At 40.5% G+C, this 22,317-nt stretch overlaps 2 protein-coding genes across 3 annotated transcripts; one reads left to right on the plus strand and one right to left on the minus strand.

The window, feature by feature from the left end:
• Positions 1 to 2,529: 2,529 nt before the first annotated feature.
• LOC145447723 (uncharacterized) lies at positions 2,530 to 12,991 on the minus strand. 2 transcript variants are annotated; one of them, XM_080325975.1, is made up of 13 exons: positions 12,844 to 12,991; positions 12,640 to 12,782; positions 12,305 to 12,435; positions 11,625 to 11,760; positions 11,444 to 11,563; positions 10,549 to 10,748; positions 10,257 to 10,484; positions 7,264 to 7,484; positions 6,677 to 6,787; positions 5,892 to 5,983; positions 5,705 to 5,827; positions 4,345 to 4,502; positions 2,530 to 2,997 (listed from the first exon to the last, which is right to left on the minus strand). In XM_080325975.1, exons 1-13 carry the CDS (start codon positions 12,902 to 12,904, stop codon positions 2,679 to 2,681), a joined length of 2,043 nt encoding a protein of 680 aa, XP_080182101.1. In that variant the 5' UTR covers positions 12,905 to 12,991; the 3' UTR covers positions 2,530 to 2,678. The 2 variants fall into 2 exon arrangements, with proteins under 2 accessions (XP_080182101.1, XP_080182100.1); XM_080325974.1 differs by having other exon boundaries at positions 4,345 to 4,505.
• Positions 12,992 to 15,186: 2,195 nt separating this feature from the next.
• LOC145448546 (uncharacterized) lies at positions 15,187 to 22,104 on the plus strand. Its single transcript, XM_080326955.1, has 5 exons — positions 15,187 to 15,464; positions 15,921 to 16,578; positions 17,205 to 17,358; positions 19,290 to 19,366; positions 21,803 to 22,104. The coding sequence occupies exons 1-5, from the start codon at positions 15,426 to 15,428 to the stop codon at positions 21,979 to 21,981; spliced, it is 1,107 nt and encodes a 368-aa protein (XP_080183081.1). The 5' UTR covers positions 15,187 to 15,425; the 3' UTR covers positions 21,982 to 22,104.
• The last annotated feature ends 213 nt before the right edge of the window (positions 22,105 to 22,317 follow it).

The following is a 22,317-nucleotide window of genomic DNA, read 5'->3' on the forward strand; positions in this document are numbered from 1 at the left end:
TTTATCAGATGTTTATGAAACTTTTTTCAAATTTAGTTTTATCACTCGTTTTGGCGAGCCTGTTGAAGTGTTGTTACGGTCTGGACTAAGATAAAGAAACTAGAAAAAAGTGGGATAGAATATATAAATAAAGAAAACATAGGATGACAACTGACCTGCTATATCTGCACAGCAGGGCAAGAGGGCCAGCGGTTCTTAGCGGGAGTTGCGCCTCGCACTATTAGGCAGTGTTGGGATCAAGTCACTACCTTCGAGTCACGAGTCATTTCGAGTCATTGCACATTTTGACTCGAGTCAAGTCAAGTCAATCTATTTTCGAAGGTGACTCGAGTCAAGTCAAGTCACTCGAATTTCGGAGGTGACTCGAGTCAAGTCAAGTCAAGTCACGAGTCAAGTCACAATTCAAGTCAAGTTGCCTTTTCGAAGTATGAGGCATGCTTACGTCATTGCATTTTGCTAGCTGTCTGAAATACAGATTGAGTGGTTATTGATTCTGGACCTATGAACGAATATAGAGTTAAATATATACGCAAGAAGGCGCTTTATTGATCACATATACGTAGAAGTGCTCAACTACGTTAGTAATTGCATAGCCAGGGATTATATTTACCAGCCAAAATAGAGAATAGAGAAACGAATTGATAAGATGTGATACATTACTCATTTACAAATTGATATGATACAATTCCAACCTGCGCACTATATTGGAATTCAATTTCAATAAAGCAAAAGGTTTGGTGAAGTTAAGAACAGAGAACAGAAATAGACATTTTGCTAAGAAATTACTTTACTATACTAGTTTACGACAACGTAAGCTGTAAGCTTCGATCACTTCGTTTGCTATCAATTTATTTGTGAGAGAACGATGGGGTCTCAGTAAAACGAACGATCATTAAATGATTGGTCGCTCTCATAGGTTACACCACTCACCAGCATTTCGCGTACAATCCGAACATATGCAAGAAACAATGATTTTGATCGACATCGATTGCTTGATGACTCGAAATTGACTCGTGAATTTTGCTCCAAGTCACGAGTCAATCCGCATTTTTTATACGCCGAGTCAAGTCAAGTCATTTTAGCAAAGTGACTCGAGTCATCCCAACACTGCTATTAGGATATAGCTGCCCTTCGCAAAGCGGTTTCTTCCCTGGGGATACAAAATTTTAAAACAGTGACCTAAAGTGCCTAGCCAAAACTTTTTCAACATAATCAAATTTAAATAGGGGGCTGATGTTGCCTCTATTAAACTAAACCACGTGCTTTATATTGCGTAATAGACGAGCAAATCCTGATTTGACTGTAATCAACATGCTTTGTGGTGTTGGCCTATTTTAGTGTGAGGTCAATGTAGGCCTACAGTGTAGACATTGTAGGCAGCAGCATGGATATATTTTAATGCATACCGATACTGGTCACAGTTTATTCTCTCGTACTCGAGCTTGACACGTGTGCATTTTAAGAGATAAGCGAAGTAAAAAACAATCGCTTTTTGGCATTTCTCGAAATTCATCAATGAAATCACGGATCCCTAAATGCTTATTCACGGACGCGCAAGGGGTCCGTGGACCCCAGGTTGGGAACCACCGATCTAGACCAATAGCAGAGAATGTTGAAGATGAACGTGGAAGTGTCAAGAAAGAAATTGTGGACCAGAGCCCGGCGAAGAGCAAGTCAGTGGGTTCTGATCAGTGGTGGCTTTTGGGGTGGGCGAGGTGGGTGGTCACCCGGGGCCCCCTGGTCGAAGGCCCCCCCTCTTTGGTTTAAGCGCTTTTTTCAAGGATTATAGCGAATAAATGTGGTAATCCGTGTACCAATCAAGAAGATGATTTCGTATAGATATGTCAATGATCATCAAATCTCTGGATTTGTTAAAAAAGTCCCATATCCCGATAATCCCCACGTCTTTGCATGCGGTAGAATTACTTAGTTTGGATGTAGTCTATAACCCTGCACTCATGCAATAGTAGATATGGCCTAATCCAGCACCTGGCACAAACCGAAGCCCCCAGAAGTTACGATTACATACTTATAGGGGCCCCCCGGGAAGTCTCGCCCAGGGCCCCCCATTCGTAGGGCCACCACTGGTTCTGATGTTCCAACTAGTAAAGTGACAGCACTTTCCACGGATTCGATCAGAAATTGGTTGATCTTGGTCGCCAGTTCCATGAAAGAAAAGGCGAAGTTGAAAGATGTTTTGACGCAACTGAGAATGTTATGACAAAGCAAACACGAATGTCATTATAGCACCCCTTTCTTGGCTACGCCACCGAGTGTGTATGCCTTCTTGAATCATTATTACATCGAATATTTGTGTTCCAGACGATAAACCCAGTGTACTAATATACATGATCTCGCAATTTAGCAGTGATCTGCAGCTGTTCCCCCCGTGTTCAGATTGGTTGCTAGAAGCGTAGAACATGCGATGAAGTCAGATAGGAGGAGCTCTTCGACTGCCTAACGCACTACTAATGTTGATTGATATGTCTCTCTGTTTGTGTCAACCGCGGTATATTCCAACGCAGCAGCCAACGTGGAAATTTACGAATTTTATATACTAGAGGCTGATACAAGACCGAATGAATGATCGGGAAACTTGTAATTACCTGTCAATGGTATGGTATCATGATGTGATGTATACATATGAAACCAAGGCGTTTCTATGATTCATAAATTCATTACTCTCTGTTACGACAACCGTATATTTGTATTCTCATCGCGATTCTTCTCCTCCACCAGCGAGGGTATATCCTGACGAACCTCGAGGTGATGGCGGGTATCACATCTTGTTTTGCGATACCGCGCGAGTTTGAGTTGCCACGGAACTCCACCCGTCTCAATTCGTCGTCCCACTGGGCAGTATCCGGGACCAGCCATTCCCAATTACGTTCGTCGTCGCTGTACGATACCATGTATGACCGGACGTAACCTTTTCGGCGAACTCCTTGTAAAGCGATCGCGGTGATATTGACGCGCTCCGTAAAATCGACTTGAAACCTGTACGACATAAGCAGAGTTGGGGATTAAATTTAGATTAGAATCAGAATTACGGAATTCGCAAATACTTGGAACTTGAATTAAATTCCGAATTAAAAATAATACAACAAAAATAAAGTGCAGTTCATATCAACTCAGAGTTGACTCTCGTATGAATGAGAATGGCAAATGTCTGTATACAGCGGTGTTGGGATTAAGTCACTACCTTCGAGTCACGAGTCATTTCGCAGATTTTGACTCGAGTCAAGTCAAGTCAATCTATTTTCACAGGTGACTAGAGTCAAGTCAAGTCACTCGTTTTTTGGAGGTGACTCGAGTCAAGTCAAGTCAAGTCACGAGTCAAGTCACGATTCAAATCAAATTGAATTTTCGAAGTATGAGTGATGATGCAAAGTCACTACATTTTGCTAACTGGGTTAAAGACAGAATAATTGGCCATTTAATTAGAATCTAATAACGAATATCAAGGTAAATAAACTAAATATACATGTAAAAGGCGTTGTATCGCTCACGCTGCTCATAAATTACGTGAGTAACTGCGTATACCTACATGTTACAGTCTGATATTATCAACAAAAATAGAGGATCGAATAGAAAGCCTCGACAAGTTGAAACAAATTGATATGGTACAGTATAGGTTACACTTCCGATCTGCACACCCGCAAGAGTATTAAACGCTCAATATTCGTTAGTTCGGTTTAAATTATACAAAAGGGTTGGTAAAAGTGAGCACCGGGTAATATATGCATTGAGCCATTTAAGAAACAAAGATATGTCGCTATTAGATTATTCTACTACCACTACTACTACGACAATGTAAGCTGTGATCGTGTCGTTCGCGGTCAGTAAATTAAATCAGCGAACGACGGATTGCCCTCACAAGTGACATCGGCGTATCGCGAAAAATCCGAACATACATATAATGAGGTGATTTAATTTCCACCGTTGACTTGAAATTGACTCGTAAATTTTGCTCCGAGTCACGAGTCAATTGGTATTTTTGGAACGCCGAGTCAAGTCAAGTCATACGAAAAAGTTGACTCGAGTCATCCCAACACCGGTATATACACCACGCTTGGCTCGTGTTGTACTATTGTCCTGTAAAGTTATGAGAAAAACTAGAAATTATATTAGAATTACAACTATTATAGAACACAAAAACATTACCCAGATAGATTAGAGTTAGATTACTGGCAATTCGCTCGAATTAGTCCAATTAGTCAACTAGAATTATATATTTCCTCTTCAAAACACTACAATAATTGTGATCAAATGACAAGATAGGAATCTATAGAAACTGCTTGGTCGGACCTATATCACAGGCCAATGCCTGCACTTGCTGCTTACCATAGCGGTGCTCGTCCTAATTTGACTTTGCGAGGAATCCAGGCCGTATCGCCGTCAATTGTAGCCCAAATTCCACCTCCCAAGGCAGGACACATTTCGAAGGTAGTACCGCGCCGCGCGCAAGTTGCCGACACGAATATATCTCGTTGATGTCGCCTCTTCTGTGTCAATAGACAGTAACCTCGTTTCATATGTAGTGTGAGCTGATGATGATCGATGGATAAATACAGGCTCGAGAGGCAGGGCAAGTATACAACAAAGCAGAGATGATATAATATTTTCAAATTCCGTTTCGGATTATTGGAAATCATGTGTCCAAGCTCAAATCCAAATCTAGCTTAAAACATGGCACGTGGATATTCGATCCGAGCCAAAATCTTCAAATTCATCCATTTCTCAATGCCTCTGGACATTTTCTGGTGATATCATGACAATTCGAGTATGTGACCTTGTCATTCGCCTTCGTTGGCCGTTCATTAAAAAAATTAGTGGTACTGTCAGTATTCGCCAATGGATTGATGTAAAATGCTATAGTCATCCCTCTCCTAATTGGTGTTTGATAGTGTAAGCCAGTGCTGCTCAACGAAGTTCGGTAGAGCGATACTAGCAAACACAATAGGCGTAATGTATTATTGTTCTCCTAGTCACTACTGTTCACTGCTGTTTTAGAAATCCCTGCTGCCGTTCGAGATTTGCATTTTTTATTTCATGCTAGTTCTTCAAATCTTGTTTCTAAAGTGGTGAGACTGAGAGTGAGTCGAAGGTAGTGGTGACGGGAGATCCCCGAGACATTATGACTCTAACCTAGGCGGTTACATATGGTAAGTCCGGAGTTGGCTAGAAAGAATGAAACACTGTTTGTTTTGAGAATCAACGGTAACGGATTTGGTTTTGTTAAATAATTAAATGATGAGACAGATACGGTCCGTCTTCAACACTGAAAAGGCCTGCGTTCAGACCACGGTCCGACAGTTGAGTGTACCTGGTGTAAGCCCATACCAACGCACAAAAGAAAACAATATATTGGACGTGTCCTATTTATCCACACTGTCCACTGTACAACGATCGGCATTGTATGTTCGTTATACTAGGGTTACCATATTTTCATTACCAAAAAAGAGGACATAAAAATGAGGAATTAATACAGCTAATTGTGATTCTAGATGAGTTGACCGTTTTCTTGATCAACCTTCGCGGCAATGCATGAAAAACCCGGTTTGCATGGATAGTGTGTGACGGGCTGAGCTTCGTTTCAGTCAACCTTCGCGACAGTTGCAGAAGAGAAAATACGGGTTCACGTGTAGTTTGTGTCGGGTTGACCCGTTTTAGTCTTCGCTGTCTGATCGCGACACTCACTGACCTGAACTAATGGAGTGTCGCATTGCGGTAAGGTCGGTGTGTCTAACTCCGACATCGGTGTCTCGACTTCCAAGCAGTCCGATTTTGCCAAGGCACGAATTTCATTCAGCATCGTTTCAGTCAGCTGTGGATTATCCCCAAAGATCATTCAAGTATCACCATATTAATTTTTATCATTGTGCGCTTACTTTCACTAAACTCGCGAGTCGCCTGTCGTCGAGTTCGTCGATGGTATCGCAGTCTTCGTGATGACAGCGCTTCATGTATCCGCGGTATTTCGCTTTTGATATTGATATAGTTATTGGAACGGTAATTTCTCTATTGATGTTCGAGGACTGGGTTACTCAGAGGCGTAACGTAGAGGTGAAATCGCCAATGTCCTCCCCCAGTTTTTGATTTAAACACAGTGGAGTAAAGTATAGGCAACTTCTACGTTATCGGAGTACTCTAGTGGGTTTTGCCTACTCCTCATTATACTTACTCAAGAAGTTGTGTTTTTAGACTGTACTCCACTTCAATGTATCAGTTTTCAGTTATTTAGGGGAAACTATGGGCCTAAATCAGTAGTTCTTAATTGGCATTCCATACATTAGTAGGGGTTCCGTGAGCCAGTCTAGGGGCTCCTTGGAGGTCATATTATATATAAAATCGTTCATCTTTATATGTATAATCAAAATCATCATAACGAATACGATTCAATAAGGTTTCCGAATCTGTTTTTTACAGGATGTGACTTCGTAGATAAATTAAATGCTTTGAGTCCCGTATAAATTCCAATACATCGGTGGTAATATTGGCGTCAGTTGAGAGGTTATATAATCGGAAAGGAATGTTCATTCTAAGGGCGACACGTTGCAACTTTCTTCTCATCTCTGTCAGTTGTGAGCAGGTCGTAATGTAATCGTAATGCCCATCACAAATTTATTTCTTCGCCTCTTTTTTTTAATTTCTGGCTCCAACTATATGCGGTTACCTGTATCGGAGATTGTCATGCACGGCAAATTTACGGTTCGGATCTCGTGAAATGGCGCGCAATCGTCCTCGTGTAAAAGCTTCTTGATTTCGGTAAACTTCAGCTTTTGGTCTGAAATATCAAATACTATCAAAACCACCGCCTCTTGAAAAACCAGTAGGCCTAATTCCTAATTATATTCTTATTATGGAAAATACAAAGTTGGATGGCAGTATAAATCTATATACAGTCAGCCGTTCTATTATTATTTAATTCGCTCAAGACAGACACACAGTGTACGTTGCGATATACAAGATACAGTGCGGTGTAGTTTAATGAACAGAGAGGAGAATGTCAAAACGACCAAGTATACGGTCTATAAATCTAACATCCACCTCTGCCCAATGCTCGATGTAACAGTGTTCTGTTCAATCCTGATCTTTCGGCTGTCTCAAGCCTTTTCCTTGCTATTTTCTTTAGCTTTCCTTCTCGGTGTATGCTAACGGCAGTTTTGAGATTTCATGCTATGTTTATGTAGCGTGATATGTTTCATCCTTGTTTTGAAGACGCTATATATATGTAGACTAAGAATGGATTAGTATTTTTACCTTCTGTATCCAATTGAAGGTAAAGAAACTCCGGGTTTCTTAGATTAGGCTTCGGTCCGTGAGACGTGTTGAAGACGCGCTCGTAGGCGTACTTGGATGCTTTGACCATCCACCAGTTTGTCGGCGAAGGCTTTTTCTTGGCCTCCTTTATAAAAGTGCGCCCGTATGGCTTGTAGGATTGTAGCACGTTGACAAATGTTTTCGGCAGGCTTCCTTTTTTCCTTATTCCAGAAAGCAGGATGTAATTATTATTCTTATTGGTTGGTAGAAGTGTATAGTTTTCTGCAGAAGAGCTAATAGCGATCATATTATAAATGGAAGAAATCAGACGTATTTTATTCTCTAGAAGACACGAGTAAGTCTATAAATGAATGCCGTTGATCGTTGCCATCTACAGTTACCGCTCCTGCATACAATACAAAGTTCAAACTCCATTGATTCATTGAGAAAATCTAAAATCATCTAAACTAGATAAAACCAGATTGCCGATAATTGCAACCTTTTGATGCGTAATATTGTTGACATGAAAGTATTTGGGTCACACTTATCCACCAATGGCAAAGAAAAGGGTTGCATAATTTGATTTGTGTAAAATGCTGGTCTTCGTGTTTAGGCGTCCAGCCTTTAGAAGTATCTCCGTTTACCGGTATAATCCCGCCTCGTTATTTTTGGCACATGCCAAAAACTGACAAAAATACCTTATTTTTGACATTTTTCAGATTTTGTTTTGGCAATTTTGGCATCGCCATGAGTTCATATTTATAGACTCGAATTAACCATGCAAAACGCTTCAGTTTGATCTTTCTCATGAAACGGAAGTCACAAAACATGCAGTACCCTCGCTGCGCCATCAAACAGCAAGAATTAAATCCGAGTTGAACACGATGTTGGAGACCAAATTTACACGATACAAAACCGAGTGCTTCTGCAATATCTAGTCTCAATTGTCGATTCATTATGCGTTCAAAATTACCGGCATTCACACAGATCACAATACTATTACTTATGATAACAATTTCAAAGGGTTGCCGAGACATTTGGATCGCAGCCTTCACCACCCAAACAATGGTTAGAAATCATGAGTGACTTATATAAATCAATATAATATGAACAATTATGCCCCAGGCATTAAAAGACTAGAAAAGGACCGAATGTATTTATATATGAAGTCTATGTATGGTACGTATAGATTTGGAGGCATTTGCATCAATGATGAAACTATATGTCCCTATTGGAAAACTTGGCACAATCTATCAGTTATTGAACAATTAACATGCGGACAGTTTTCAAATGTAAATTAAAGGGATTGGAATTTGGCACGTGCACATTGTGCTAAATGCAGCCTGGGTCGCTCGCGGATGTAACAAAATTCATGAGCTGAGCATTGACAACATGAAATACTAGGGAATGTGTGAGCGTTAGCGGTTCACGTTCGCAAATGAACCTTTGTAGGTTCTGCACTGTGAACCTTTTTCATATATTACAATTTTCCTAGAGCCCGACCGATATTGGATTTTTGAGCCGATACCGATATAACCGATATCTAACACATTCACCGATAACACCGATATATTCAGCCGATATTCAAATAAGGTGGAATCTACCTCAAAATGTGCATTTTCAAAACTTCAGAGCATATATTTCAACAGCTTTACCGCCATTGTCATACTCGAACATGAAATAAACTAGAAAAGCTGCATCTGGACACCTTGAAAGTGTAAGCTACATGAAATACAGCAATATTCCCAGTCTTGCGGTCGAGGATTATAGTTTTCTGACGTCCTACCACATGTTGTGACGTCACGAAAATTGCCGATAATTTTTCTCCTCCAATCGCCGATACCGATAATTCTTTCAAACAGTTTTATCGACTCGATATTATCGGCGAACCGATAATCGGTCGGCTCTGATTTTCACTTCATTATAACATCTTTGTTTGAAATTTATTGCATTACAACAGCGGGCCACTATATGCCTGGCGCTGGTAGCATAAAAAATAACACTAAACGAGCATTCTTCTTGACAATCTCAAAACTTTTACTTGTTACAAAAGTTTGCTCGAATATTTAGTGGCTCTCTGTTGTGAGCTTGACCCGCAATCACGCAGAGCGAAATACATGCCATTGTAGGTAGTCAGCGAATGATGCTTATTCAACCAACCAACCAACCAGCCAACCAACCAACCAACCAACCAATGAAATTGATATCGTTGTCTGATGTAAGAAATCTGTCTGGCGTACGGGTTAATCTTGATTTCTTATGTTTATTGTATCATAAAAAACCAAATTCGTGCGATTGGGGTGTTGGCTACTGCTGTATAACTTGTTAATCGGGTAATATCGGTAGCAAGTATAGAAACCCGTTTTACACTCTGCTCAATATCAACGTAGCAATACTCATAGACGCCGAATACGTCCGGTTTGAAACAGGGGTTAAACCCGTTAAGGCGTAAGCTTATATTTCCTTACAAGTCCTGGTCGAAATTGTTGGCAAAGCGACGGAATATATTGATTTTATGGGATTATTTGGCGACGTTTAAAACGTCTATATGTACTTCAGCATTTGTGCATTATTAATTGCTATCAGTTCACTGAAATGTAGGGTTGGAATTAGCAATATGACGTCACGTGACGTCATGAGGTTCACGCCATCCCTAGAAACACCTAGTAGTCTCATTGCGCTAACTTTAAAAATTAGGGCCCTCTATCACAGATTCCGAAATATTCCTATAACTACTTTTGCGTGCAGAGATCATCTACTTCCTAATCGCTTAATACCATCAACTTCCTAATCTTGTATTGTATTGTGTTGTATATCTTGTATCATTATATGGTGAATATTCGGATTCGCGACAATATTGACTAAGCAGTAAGCGTTTATTATACTTATGCGCGATTGGTCATGTTGCATGTGGAGTTTATAGCTGCCAATAACCACTTTATATCTGCCTGGGTTATGATATACATAATTGAATCATGAAATCCTGTTGACACCTGCTCTCGTAAACGTTCATAACCGTGTCCAAATTGATCGCCATTGACAGTTTTCCCTGATAGTTGCGTAAATGGGGTAGCAGCCAGTCACAAACGAAACGGGTAGCGCCGACGTTGTGGACGTAAGTTCCGTAAGGTATGCATTCCGCAGAATTTTCGCCTTGCAAAGAGCTTCGGTAAATGCCATGCTCTTGAAAGTCTGTCGCGACAAACACTATTGTGTTCTCCCTGTACATAAATCCGAAGATGTTACTCGCGTTTATAATACTGGCTGTGGTGTATCAGCGTGAACCTGTTGCATGTGCTTTGTCGCAGAAGTCTTGCGAGTTCCAGAAGAACAGCCACGCCGGAACCGTTGTCATTTACGCCTGGAGTCCCCGGAAATGTGTCGTAATGCGCCATCACGACGATTAATTCATCCGTCGCGGTTTTATAACGCAGTCCTGGTGATATCCCAATCAAATTGAAACCTCTGCTCGTCGTGCGGATGTACTAAAGGATCAAATCGGTGCCGGCAATAATTGTCCGAATAAATTACAATTCTCATTGGGATTTTGCCGCTATGTTCTGAACAGTTTCCTGCTTCCGGGAGCGATCTGTCGCTTTGAAATATAGCTGGGCCGGATATATCTCCAATTGGAGTGTGGATAGGTCAATTATATCGTTGAGACGTATAGCCAGATGTGGGGTGCATGTCGGCAAACACACTTTTACCATAGTGCTGTCCTATATGGTGTGGACACAGCGAGAGTGAACGGCTTGCTGCATTTGGGTTACGTCATACTTTCCATTTGACCAAGGCAACTTTACGGCCATTTTTGACCGGCTTGCCGAGCGCCAAATTCAATAAAACGGGTATCAACGAAAAGCTGCTGCTATACTGATTACGAAAATATAAATTTTATTCTGTTCATGGTCCTGGAACCCCCCAAAATCGGTCTAGAAATTTGCATTGTGATCGAGTTTTGGCATTGTGACGCAGCAATTATGTCTGGCCAAACGAGAGTGAAGCTGAGAAGAAAGGGCCAGACAGTCCTATTGTATCACAATGACAAAACTCGATAACAATGCAAATTCTAGGCTGATTTTGCGGGATTCCAGGAAAGATTTTTAGCGACAAAAAGCAAAACGTAGCAATAAAGGTCAAAAACAATGGCACGAATGAAATTCGCTGCGCTAATACTCACTGATCTGAAATTCTCTGGCGCTCGATCTTCTTCATGCGTTTCGGATACTGACACCGATTGCTTCGATGTTTCGACTAGAAATTCGTTCATCAATTTCAATATCTCGTGCCTCATGTGGAACTGCGAAGGATACGCGCATGTATTTGTTTGGTCATTTTGAAGCGCGTTACAAAGACTATGCCTTAATTGAAGGTCCCGTCGAATGGTGTCTGTTTTTTGATAGTATATCACCCATCCAGCGTCTGATATTGCTTCCTGATGCACCGCTAACATTTTCATACTTCTCCTCCTCGAAATGTGGTATAACTGCGTTGCATCTTAAAAATCAACTGCATAGTTGTTTCGACTTCAACTATTTATGTATTTATTGGAGATATTGCACTAGAAAAGTTTCAGCGTTCATCGTATAACAAAAATCAAGTTGAGCTCATATCAAATTAGAGTTGTTGTTGTTGTGGCTGATTATAGTATTCATGGTGATCTTCCATTACAAAGGTCAGTTACACCAGGCCTTTTATATTACAATTCCGTAGCTGCCGACTTGTAGCACGGCCCATTTCTAGGATTTTGTAAGACACCGCTTACGCGAACCAGAGTTCTTTCTCATAAGTACGAGAATGGCAAATTCCTGTACAGTGTACACCAAGATTGGCCCGTCACGCACTAGCCCTACAGTTCTTCTGTAGCTTTGCAGGAAAACCAGACATTGGATTAGAATTAAAATTAGAGCTGATAGAAACTTTTCACATATTAGATTGGAACTAAATTACCGACATTTCGCTCTAACTTGTTTAATTACTAGAATCAACTTCAGTGCTTCCAGTCAACTGTGACTATTCCATATGACGTAATAACGCATACTTGTCCGATTGGCAGCAGTATGTACACAATCTCGTTCCGAAAGGAGTATCAAAACAGCTGTTTTGACAGTCTTGTTGACATATGCGAGTAAAGTCCCTCAACCCAATCGAAGTGTGGTTCAATACAGTCAGCTGTGAAATTAACGATGCGTGATTGTAGCAATTCGTAACGCTGCAACCTATAGCACGGGCGGCATCATTGGCAGTTGAATGAACCTTTGTTAAAAACCCTATCAACGTAATTGCATGGATGATATTTTGCAATCGCACATGGTATCTTGCCATTAATTTCGCTCAACTACGTCCGGATTACTGCACAACAGAGGCATTACGTACCGCACAACTTCCTCCATCGCAGCCCACCATTGATACAAATCGAGCGTGTTCTTCATTCACGGTCTCCGAACACGAGGCTGTCACGTCACTGATTGAGGTCCCGTGGCATTGGAAACAAACCAAACTTTCCGATGATCGAATACCTTCGAACATTGAAATTTAGCATTTTCTGGGATTATTCTATAATATAGTACCTATACTCACTCAGCATGAAATATAAAGCTGCAATACAGATCTTGAGCCTTTCAGGCATACAGTACTGCATTCCTTTCGATGTTCTAACAAAATTATCCTGTAGTGACTAGCGAATATGGTTTTCAGTCGACGGACGGCAATACGTATGCATGGTGAAGGGTTGGAACTTTGAGGTTAAGTCGAAATGTCATTTGATGCCAATTGGCAATTGTTTGAGTAAATATTGATGCAACTTATTAAAGGTAGCAACCAAATGTGATTTTTAGCTCGCTGTGGCTTGGTAATAAGACAGCAAGAAATTATCTAGGCTCCTCCTCGCCATGTGATTCGCGTAAGCTGTGTCTTACAATAAGCCTCTAGAACGAAAGGGGACCGTGTTACAAGCCGGCAGATCAGGAATCATAACAGGAAATGTCGGCCTGGTAAACATGACTAATTGACCATGACCATAGTAGTCGATACACCATGAATACCATAACCCACTCTGCAATCCCAATGGGTTGCGGGTCCGACCGAGGTCGACTGCAGAATTCATACCTACGTGTTGGAGGTTTATCGAGGCTCCTTCTCGCCATCTCACCCGAGTAAGCGGTGTCTTATAAAAGCCTAGAAGTGGGCCGTGCTACAAGTCGGCATTTACGGAATAACAAAGAAGACATTTGAGTGTATGCTTCATGTCATCAGTCAGTAGGTGATGTCTCTTTTGTCCCACTTAGTTTCAGCATCCACTGTTATTAAACGTTCATAAATATATTTTGAGAAAATAGAGATTCCTGGATATGGTCAGGCCAATTACCGCGGGAACCAAAGTGTTGAATGGTCAATTGGACATGCCGTCAGCCGTTCTCTGTTGAACGGTTGGGCGCCAGAGGACTTTTTGCGGTCAATCGGTACCACATCTCGACGACGTTACCAAATTAAACGATAAGATCCGTCAAACTCTATCAAACATTAGATTAATGAGTCCTGTAACGTTTATTACATAACCGCCGGTTATTCTACATGGGATTCTATTGTGGAATTCCTCTCATTAAGAAGGCGACTCTGACGCAAACGCACAAGTCTTCATTCTAAGAGTGCTCCTGCGACAGGAATACTATATGCTGCAATTATATCCCACAGGAAGCACTACAAACTAAAACTATATCTTTCTATTCGAATACTATATAAGACGAAACATTGCTCGTTCACTGTAACAAAAAGCGATGTCACAGTCGACTACATTATAAGCTAATCGTCACATATTTCAAGTATTTTTCGTGATTCTGAATTCCGGGAAGTCCATCCCACGCGTTTGCGCCACACAGGAAACCCTCCAAAGCTATACTGCGGCCGACAACTAGCACAGTTTTATATATATAATCTGTCGACACCAATGGATGTGGCTTCGAATCCCGGTTCTGACCAACATCTACGTGTCGGAGGTTTCTCTGGGCTCCTCATCGCCGATCCCACTACTACGGTAGTGCGTTGAAAAGCCCAGACCGAAAGTGAGCCGTGCTACAAGTCGGCAGCTGAGACAACGCTGGGGGCGCGTGGTAGTGAGGGTGACTGAAGATTGACTGGGAGAAGAGAATGAAAGCCGTCCCCAAGATTACGAAAGGCAAAGACACTATGAACATTATCACAATTCATGTCGTGGCAGCACATAGCTTGAAAAAGCGATAAGCGCCACTGTGTTGTACCAATAATAATAATAATAATAATATATAATCTGTACGTATTTTTGTCTAGAACTACGCCATAACATTGCAAAAGAGACGACACAATTGAATTTGAAAAATATAATTGCTAAATACTGCAATCGCCGCCAGGGTATGACTGTCGTGCTGCATGTGCTCGTATAGCAGAACACGACGATATAAGCTGCACCATAACAGCGAATCCAATTTTGAATGTTCTACGTAATCACATCCTAAATCTCGGATTACAAGGCGCAATATTACCCTGTGTAGTGTAATTTGACATTCCCAAAATTACTTGCCGGATACATTTTAACGGATTGCAGCATATACACTGAGCGATATAGGAGTTTATAATTTGGCGATGTGATGTTAGAATATAACTAAAGCGGGCATCGCCATGTTTTTTACCATATGAACAAACACTGCAATATATACCGGATATTTCAATTTACAGGGATGGGCATGTAGAGGAGAATATATAAAATGCACACTTGTATCCTACACTTACAATTTTCCCGTTTTGTGACTGTAGTACTTGTAGTAGCAAAGAACAGTCCCCGTGTTGCCCTTCTGTGTCGTCATAATAACGATTCGACAGAGTATGCAGAAAATTTATCGGCCAGAATTTGAGAATTCCATCAAACGCGATGGTAGGTAAGATATTTTCAATTCCCTTTCGCGCGTGTTGAATGATTTGGCGGTTAGGGGTACAATGAGGCCTATGTTCGATAGGCTCGCAGGTTGTGTACGGAAAGTGTCGCTAACTCTATATTGAGGCGACATATGTACCGTTAAATGTGTGTAGATTGTGGAGAAGCCTCCGATTAAGCTGTGCCGGGAAATTGAACTCGCCTTGTCATTATAAATCCTTTCACAGGTCACATTGAGACCGGCTTTGTAAAGAGAATGACGACTGAATATTTGAACAACTGTCATAGCAGGAAGGTACCTTCATATACCTTTATAGACTCCCTGTATGCTGATTGCTCATGTTCACAGATATATTTTATTATAGGAAAACTATCGACCGGTTGATTTGATATTTAGAAGCAAAGGAGTAATGCAGGAAAACTGTACACAGTGCGTAACGAGCCACGCTTGGTCCACATACATTTGCCTTAGTCATGCTTATGAGAATGAAATTTGATATTCATTTAACTTGATTTCTGAAGTATTTCAATCTGATTAGGAATTTAATTCAATTTCGATTTAGTAATGTAAAACAGTGTAACTATAATTCTAATTCTACTCGATTTTGGAAGCGGAAAATTTTCTTGCTGTTCAACTTTGTTTCTTAGAATATGATTTAAATTACCTTACACAACTGTGATGCTCACGCAGTAATGCGTCAAGTAGCTTATGCATCTCACTTGTATATCTATAATCGCTAATCACGTTTAGGTAAAACATCGGCCCGTTTCACAAAGAGCCATAAAGACGAGGCCGCCGTTCAGATCACCCGAGCAAGAAAAACACGAAAGAGAAATAGACCTGGACCAGCGTTTCAAAATGCTTCAAATACGATTAAATCAGATGGATGATTCCGACCACAGACAGGAACGTATAGATTTTGAAGATTGGTCATCGCCCAGACGGGTCGAAGAAGGTCCCACTCACGGATTGCAGATTTTCGCGTCTCGCGATAGCGTAAGTGTCGACTCGTCTTCGGGAAGCGCGACTTTTGACCGGACAACGCAAAATATGCAATTTCAATTCGGAAAATCTTCAAACGACGTAAAGACATCATCAATTAACAGCGTTCACGAAGAAGCGTTTTTTCAATTCCAAGGTTCTGATGAAGATATGGTAAGGGCCCTACCAGACACGACATATCACGACGGCACGGGTAGCCGAAATGTCGTAATCGGACGACCGAGAATTACATCGGTTAATTACAAGCGAGGCGACACCATCACATTTACTTTGCAAGACTCAAAATCTCCGCCAACACCAGCAATTTGCGAGCATTGCAACTGTTGTAGATTTGTGGCCCCAGCGCACAAACAGGAATCACGTACCAAGCAGTCGGAATTACAGGTTTCTACGCTAGACCGCACAGGTAATTGTTTTTAGGGTTGAGCGAAATCGAGTACCCGAGTTATTTAAGTATCAGTCGTCGAGTCGATCATTTGAGTGTCTTTCCTAATGAAGGTATTAGGGTATGGATGATATCTAAAGTTCAAATATAGACTTTTTATGGGGCCATAAAGAATATAATGCCAGTTCTATATTTCGAGCATACCTGCTACATTTCGTGACATTCCGATAAAGTGCGTTAATTCGTACTGTACATGTTTTGGGGTATCACTCATTATGGTGGTATGAGACTATTAAGGACGTGGAAAGTTCAACTTTTAGGCCAGTGGTTCCCAGACTTCGTCGAGTCATCGCCCCCTTATCAAGCTCGACACAAATTTTCGCCCCCACATTAACGGATCCGAAAAGAGGACATACGAAGGGAAAATTTATTCACCGAACTCTGATCGCTGGTGAATTGACTTTAAAAGGGTCATTTTTCCGAGATGGTGCTCGGAATACCGGTTTCCGCGACTACTTCCCGCTGGGTTGACCTTTTTTCAGTCCAGCCAGCTCTAATGGTTTGGTAATGATTGGACTGAAATATTGGGACGGTTCTGAGAAGTGTATTTATATGCTCGCAATTCACATCGATTTTTCGTTGGCAAGGGACTAGAAAAGAACGTAAGGCAAGGGATGGTTGGGACGCATTTACTCAGTTAAAGAGAGTCAGCGCGCAGTGGCAGGAAATAGCTAAACGCTATGTGCCGAAGTCGGACAGGGAATTCTGGAAGACTATCAGGGATGAAGTTGTCACTACAAGGTGATTGTAAGTTGTTCCTTAAACTTGTGTTTGGTTTTACACTTTCAGTGACAAGATGTATTTAAGCAGACTTATAAGATCATGATCTACAAACCTCGGTATCTTACATATGCATTATAAATGATACAGAGTCACTGCAACATTTTGACTCGAGTCGCGATTTTCGGTGCCTCGACTTGACTCGAGTCAATTTGTGTATTGACTCGACGTGTGCTCGAGCCGTTGCGCATGACTCGGGCCAAGTCACTTGACTTGAGACTATAGAACGGACAAGACCGGCATTTGATTGTAATTTCGAAGAATAGTAAAGTTACTTCACTATTGGTATTTCATCGTCAGTATACTGGCACTTGAAAATGCGACCAGAAACTGTCCAAACTGAGAAAAAATTGTATAATATGAATGCGAAGCATTCGGTATCACCAAGCAGAATTGTAAAAAGCGGGTTGAATATGACTTTTACTCGAAAATGCGTGAACAGACAATACAAGGACTTATGAACTCGGACTCGAGACACAACTAAGGTTGCATTTAAAACAAACAGTTTTTTAAGACACTTTGTTTAAACATGTTTTAAACAGTGATTTAAACAAATGCCTTTAAATTTTTTTTCAAGTTGTAAAATTATGCCATAATTCTGTAAATACTTTCCAAAAAAACATGTTGTATGAGCCTACGGACATTTACCACCCGATCTAGCCGACGTATATCGATACGGGATGGTTGGAACCCCCAAATAGTCGGTTCAACAGTTATAGTACAGATATTTCGTCAAAGGAGCTATATATACCCTATATTTTTCAATTGTCAATGTCACTCCATTATGACGTCACAATTGAATATCTGTGACGTCATGGCTTAAATAAAAAACCGAAAACAATAAAAAACATGTTTAAAATTAGGGCCTTGATTTAAACATGCTTGTTTTTAATTGATTTTTGGTTTAAATGCAACCCTAGTCACAACAATATGAGTCGGTTTCGACCCTCCACACTATGACTTGCACTCGACTTGGTCCTGAATTGAAGATGAGTCGACTTGACTCGACTCAAAAACAAAACTATAAAAGTGAGATTGACTCGTGACTTGGTTACAACTAGGGTTGCATTTAAAACAAATATATATCAATTTAAAACAAGCATGTTTAAAACTTATTTTTGTTTGTTTGTGTTTTAGCCATGACGTCACGAATCTTTCACTGTGACATCACAGTTTATTGACATTGACAGCAAAAAAATATGGGCTAAATATGGCTCCTTCGACGAAAATGGCTTCCGACCACTGTCGTAAACAGACTCATATTATCTGTAACCAGGACTACATCGTTATATGCAGCGTTTTACGGTCGGCGGTCATCATCATCAGAACACCCATTCTGTACCAATTATCTATGTCTACATCGGGGATATATAGAACTATAGAGTTCTATATATCCCTGGTCTACATGCTATAACTGTTGAATCGACGACGATTTCAAGGGTTCCATCCACCCCACGTATACGTCGACTATATTGGGTGCAAATCGTCCGAAGGCCCATACCACATGCTTTTTCGAAAATTTTGCACAATTATGGCATAACTATATATTACAACGTTAAAAAAATTATTAGAAAAGGCATTTGCTTAAAACACTGATTAAAACATGTTTTAAGCAAAGTGTTTTAAAAACCCTTTGTTATAAATGCAACCCTAGTTACAACCCTGCTGCTTTTACCGCATCTGGTCATTATCCGGCTGCTCCCGCTTTGTTTTGCGGGATAGCGCGCTCATTCCATCGGAGCTCGCACGCTATTCTGTACACGAGTCATCCATGAAATACTGAATATCATGTGTGACGTATTTTTATAAATGTCTTCGAATGTAAAATTCCCAAATGAGCCACATTGCACAAGGGGTTGACCAACAACCATACGTATTACATATACTTTTAGGAAGGCTGATGTTCCGAAATTGAAACGTTTGATCGATGATCGGCTGCCGAACATCTTGACTGAACCTGTACCGGAGGGTAAGTATTAGTTATGGCAGAGAGATTTTGTGACAACGGAAGATTTTGACCAAAAAAATGAAGATTTTGACCTCTGAAATGAAGATTTTGACGTAAAACAACATGAAAATTTTCACATTTGTAAATTCGGTGTTTTCGCACATGATGTTAGAATTGTACTACTTATTTTTATTTATGGTTGGAACTGTCTGCACTTACGAAGTAGTTTGGACTGAAAAAAACTTTTTTGACTTAATTGCAGTAGTTACAACACGCATTATGGCAGAAATAATTAAAATTTGTGGTAGTACAACGAAAGATACTTTCCTACAATCTCGGGTAGAAAGTGTCTGTCCTTACTAAGTAGCTTGCCAATAATGAAGAACGACCGTTCAACAGCAGCAGTTGTTGGATGTCAACACTGAAGTTGTGCGTATACTGCTGTTGACACACCGTGTTGCTTCATTTTGACAATGTTGTCTACATCACAATTTTTCTTCGTGCGCTTCTTTATATAAGAACCAGAGATGAGCATTGGATTGGATTTGGATTGGACAGGATCAGGATTATGGGTTATTTTGTTGGTACCGGATCGGACTGGATTGTGATTTTGAAAAAAGATGTCGGATCCGGATCGGACCGGATTGTGATTTTTTTTAAAAAAGGTTGGACTTGGATTTTGCGCATTCCAAAATCCGGACTCAGGCACGCTGGTTTCGTAACCAGAAGTGAGGGGCGGCGGAGAGAAGAATTATTGCCAGTGTTGCCAATTGACGCATTTAGAAGCCAAATTACGGAATTTTGGCACATTTTCATGTTGGTTAGCACCGCTGTTTCCGCTGTTCCGTCTTTTAGGGATGCCCGTATGGCACATTGGCACTTTCGAATTTCTCCAACCAGAGCAATCAATGTAAATTTGTAAACAGCACATTACCGTAGATCTTATCAAGTGCTGTTTACACGAGGACCTAAGGAATTATTTGATGTTGGAATTGCAGAAATATGGAATTGATGTTCGCATATATAGGTGCATATCGAAATATTACGTCCAGGTCACTTTATCTGCTGCCATGGTGCCAAGTGCAACAGCCTGTTTGTATAATGTTAACAATCCATCTGGTCTACTACATATGTTTCTCTTTCTCGGAGACATGGATTTAGGTCGATTCGAGATACTACTAGGTTTACTGATCCATAGGAAAAGTTTGCCTAGTTCGTATATGCTATATTCGTCCCACTTTCGCTGTTGTAGACTTCTTGATTTACTTTGAGTTGAATGCAACCCTATATTAGTAGAAGAACACGAATTCTACCAAGTCCTGGTGGTAGGCCTACAATCTTCTCTCTGCAGCCTAAAGGACCAATTTCTTTATAGGGAAGAGCAGCCACTATAAAAAATGTGTATGCTTTTTAGTATATTGAAAATTCTTGTGTTGTAATAACTTCGCTTGTACAAGCTGGAATTGAAACAAATTTGATGTGTGTGTTTATAACCGACCGAACATGTCCTTCTGTTTTTTTCAGTTTTAGAATTGTACTTTCGACTTTGAAATATTTGTGGATCAGGATGGAGTTGTACTGAAAATCTGGCAAATATTTTTGGATCAGGATGGAGTAGGACTGAATTGAAAATTTTCAGGACTGGACTTGGACCGAAAAATATTACAGTCCGCTCATCACTAATAAGAACCAATACCCACGCAGTCTTGCTTCAGTTAGGATATTGCGGTACGTTGAGCATAACACCGTGCCAACCTTTTTGTTTCATTTGACCGTTTATGATTCACAATGAGCAGACAATGGGCCGTCTATACAACAGTTGGCCTATAAAGTAGGCTACATGATGTCAAATGTCAAATGAAAAGTTCACCGGCAATGCAAACATCCACAATACAAACGAAATGCAGGTTGCATAACAATTTTGACTTTAAAAACAATTTTGACAATTGTTTGACCTAACGCTACAACTTTGACAAAATTTTGACTTTTTTTTTACATGTGAAAAAAAATCGCCCTAGTTATGAGTTATGTAGATCGTAGCTTGAAATTCATCAAATCATCATCGAAATTTGCATCCGCATAAAATTGATACTGGATCGAAGTTGATGTCGTCGAGATCGATGCGATAAATAATTTCAAATAATAATATCTACTCGAAATTCCGTGTCTGTGGCGTCATAATAAGTCAATAATGTCAAATACAATGTTCTTTTTAATTCTAAACTAGTTTTTGACGATTATCCCTGTCTGCCAGACTAAAACATTAAGGTTTATTTCAATATGAATATATTATTCAATTGTATACTTATATATATGTTGGTAGCATCGCTGAGCTGCTTGTCGGCTTACGGAAAAAATTCTCGTTATCCATCAAACATTGAGGCATCGCGGTACCGGTATATCGCAATCGGCGTTATGAGCAGTGAGCACGCCTACTATATGGTAATCCATATGCAGTTGATGAGACATACCGGTCGAACATTCCAAAGCCGTCTGGCGCCCCCGAAGAACGAAATTCGGAAGTGGAACGTAATTCAATAATAGAACTCAAAGATATTCGGTCGAGAAGATCGGCTACTCGATCTCGCGGAGGAAGGTTGCAAGTGAAAGAATGGGACATCAGCGAACTATTCTAGTGAAGAAGGCTACTGGAGCTACCTTGTTGTTTTGTTGCGATCGCCTTTTGAATACCAAGTATTCGCCTCTTTTTACCGAATTTGATTGTCAGGGTATTGACTATATATTCCATGATGAGTTGAGTTTATTGTTGAAAACTACACAGGAGTGCGATATAATGAAAAGATAGGAAGGTGTCAGAATTATTTGGATCAATCTTTGAAATCAGACACCCCTTAGGCCTGCATGAGTAGGAATTAGATTTACCATTCACGGTAATAGCATTCTCGATAATGGTCATTCTCGGTAATAGTATTCTCGGTAATAACAATTCTCGGTAATGGACATTCTCGGTA

Source organism: Botryllus schlosseri, chromosome 10, assembly GCF_051294905.1.
Source record: "Botryllus schlosseri isolate E-star chromosome 10, Bs_hap1, whole genome shotgun sequence".
NCBI lineage: Eukaryota > Metazoa > Chordata > Ascidiacea > Stolidobranchia > Styelidae > Botryllus > Botryllus schlosseri.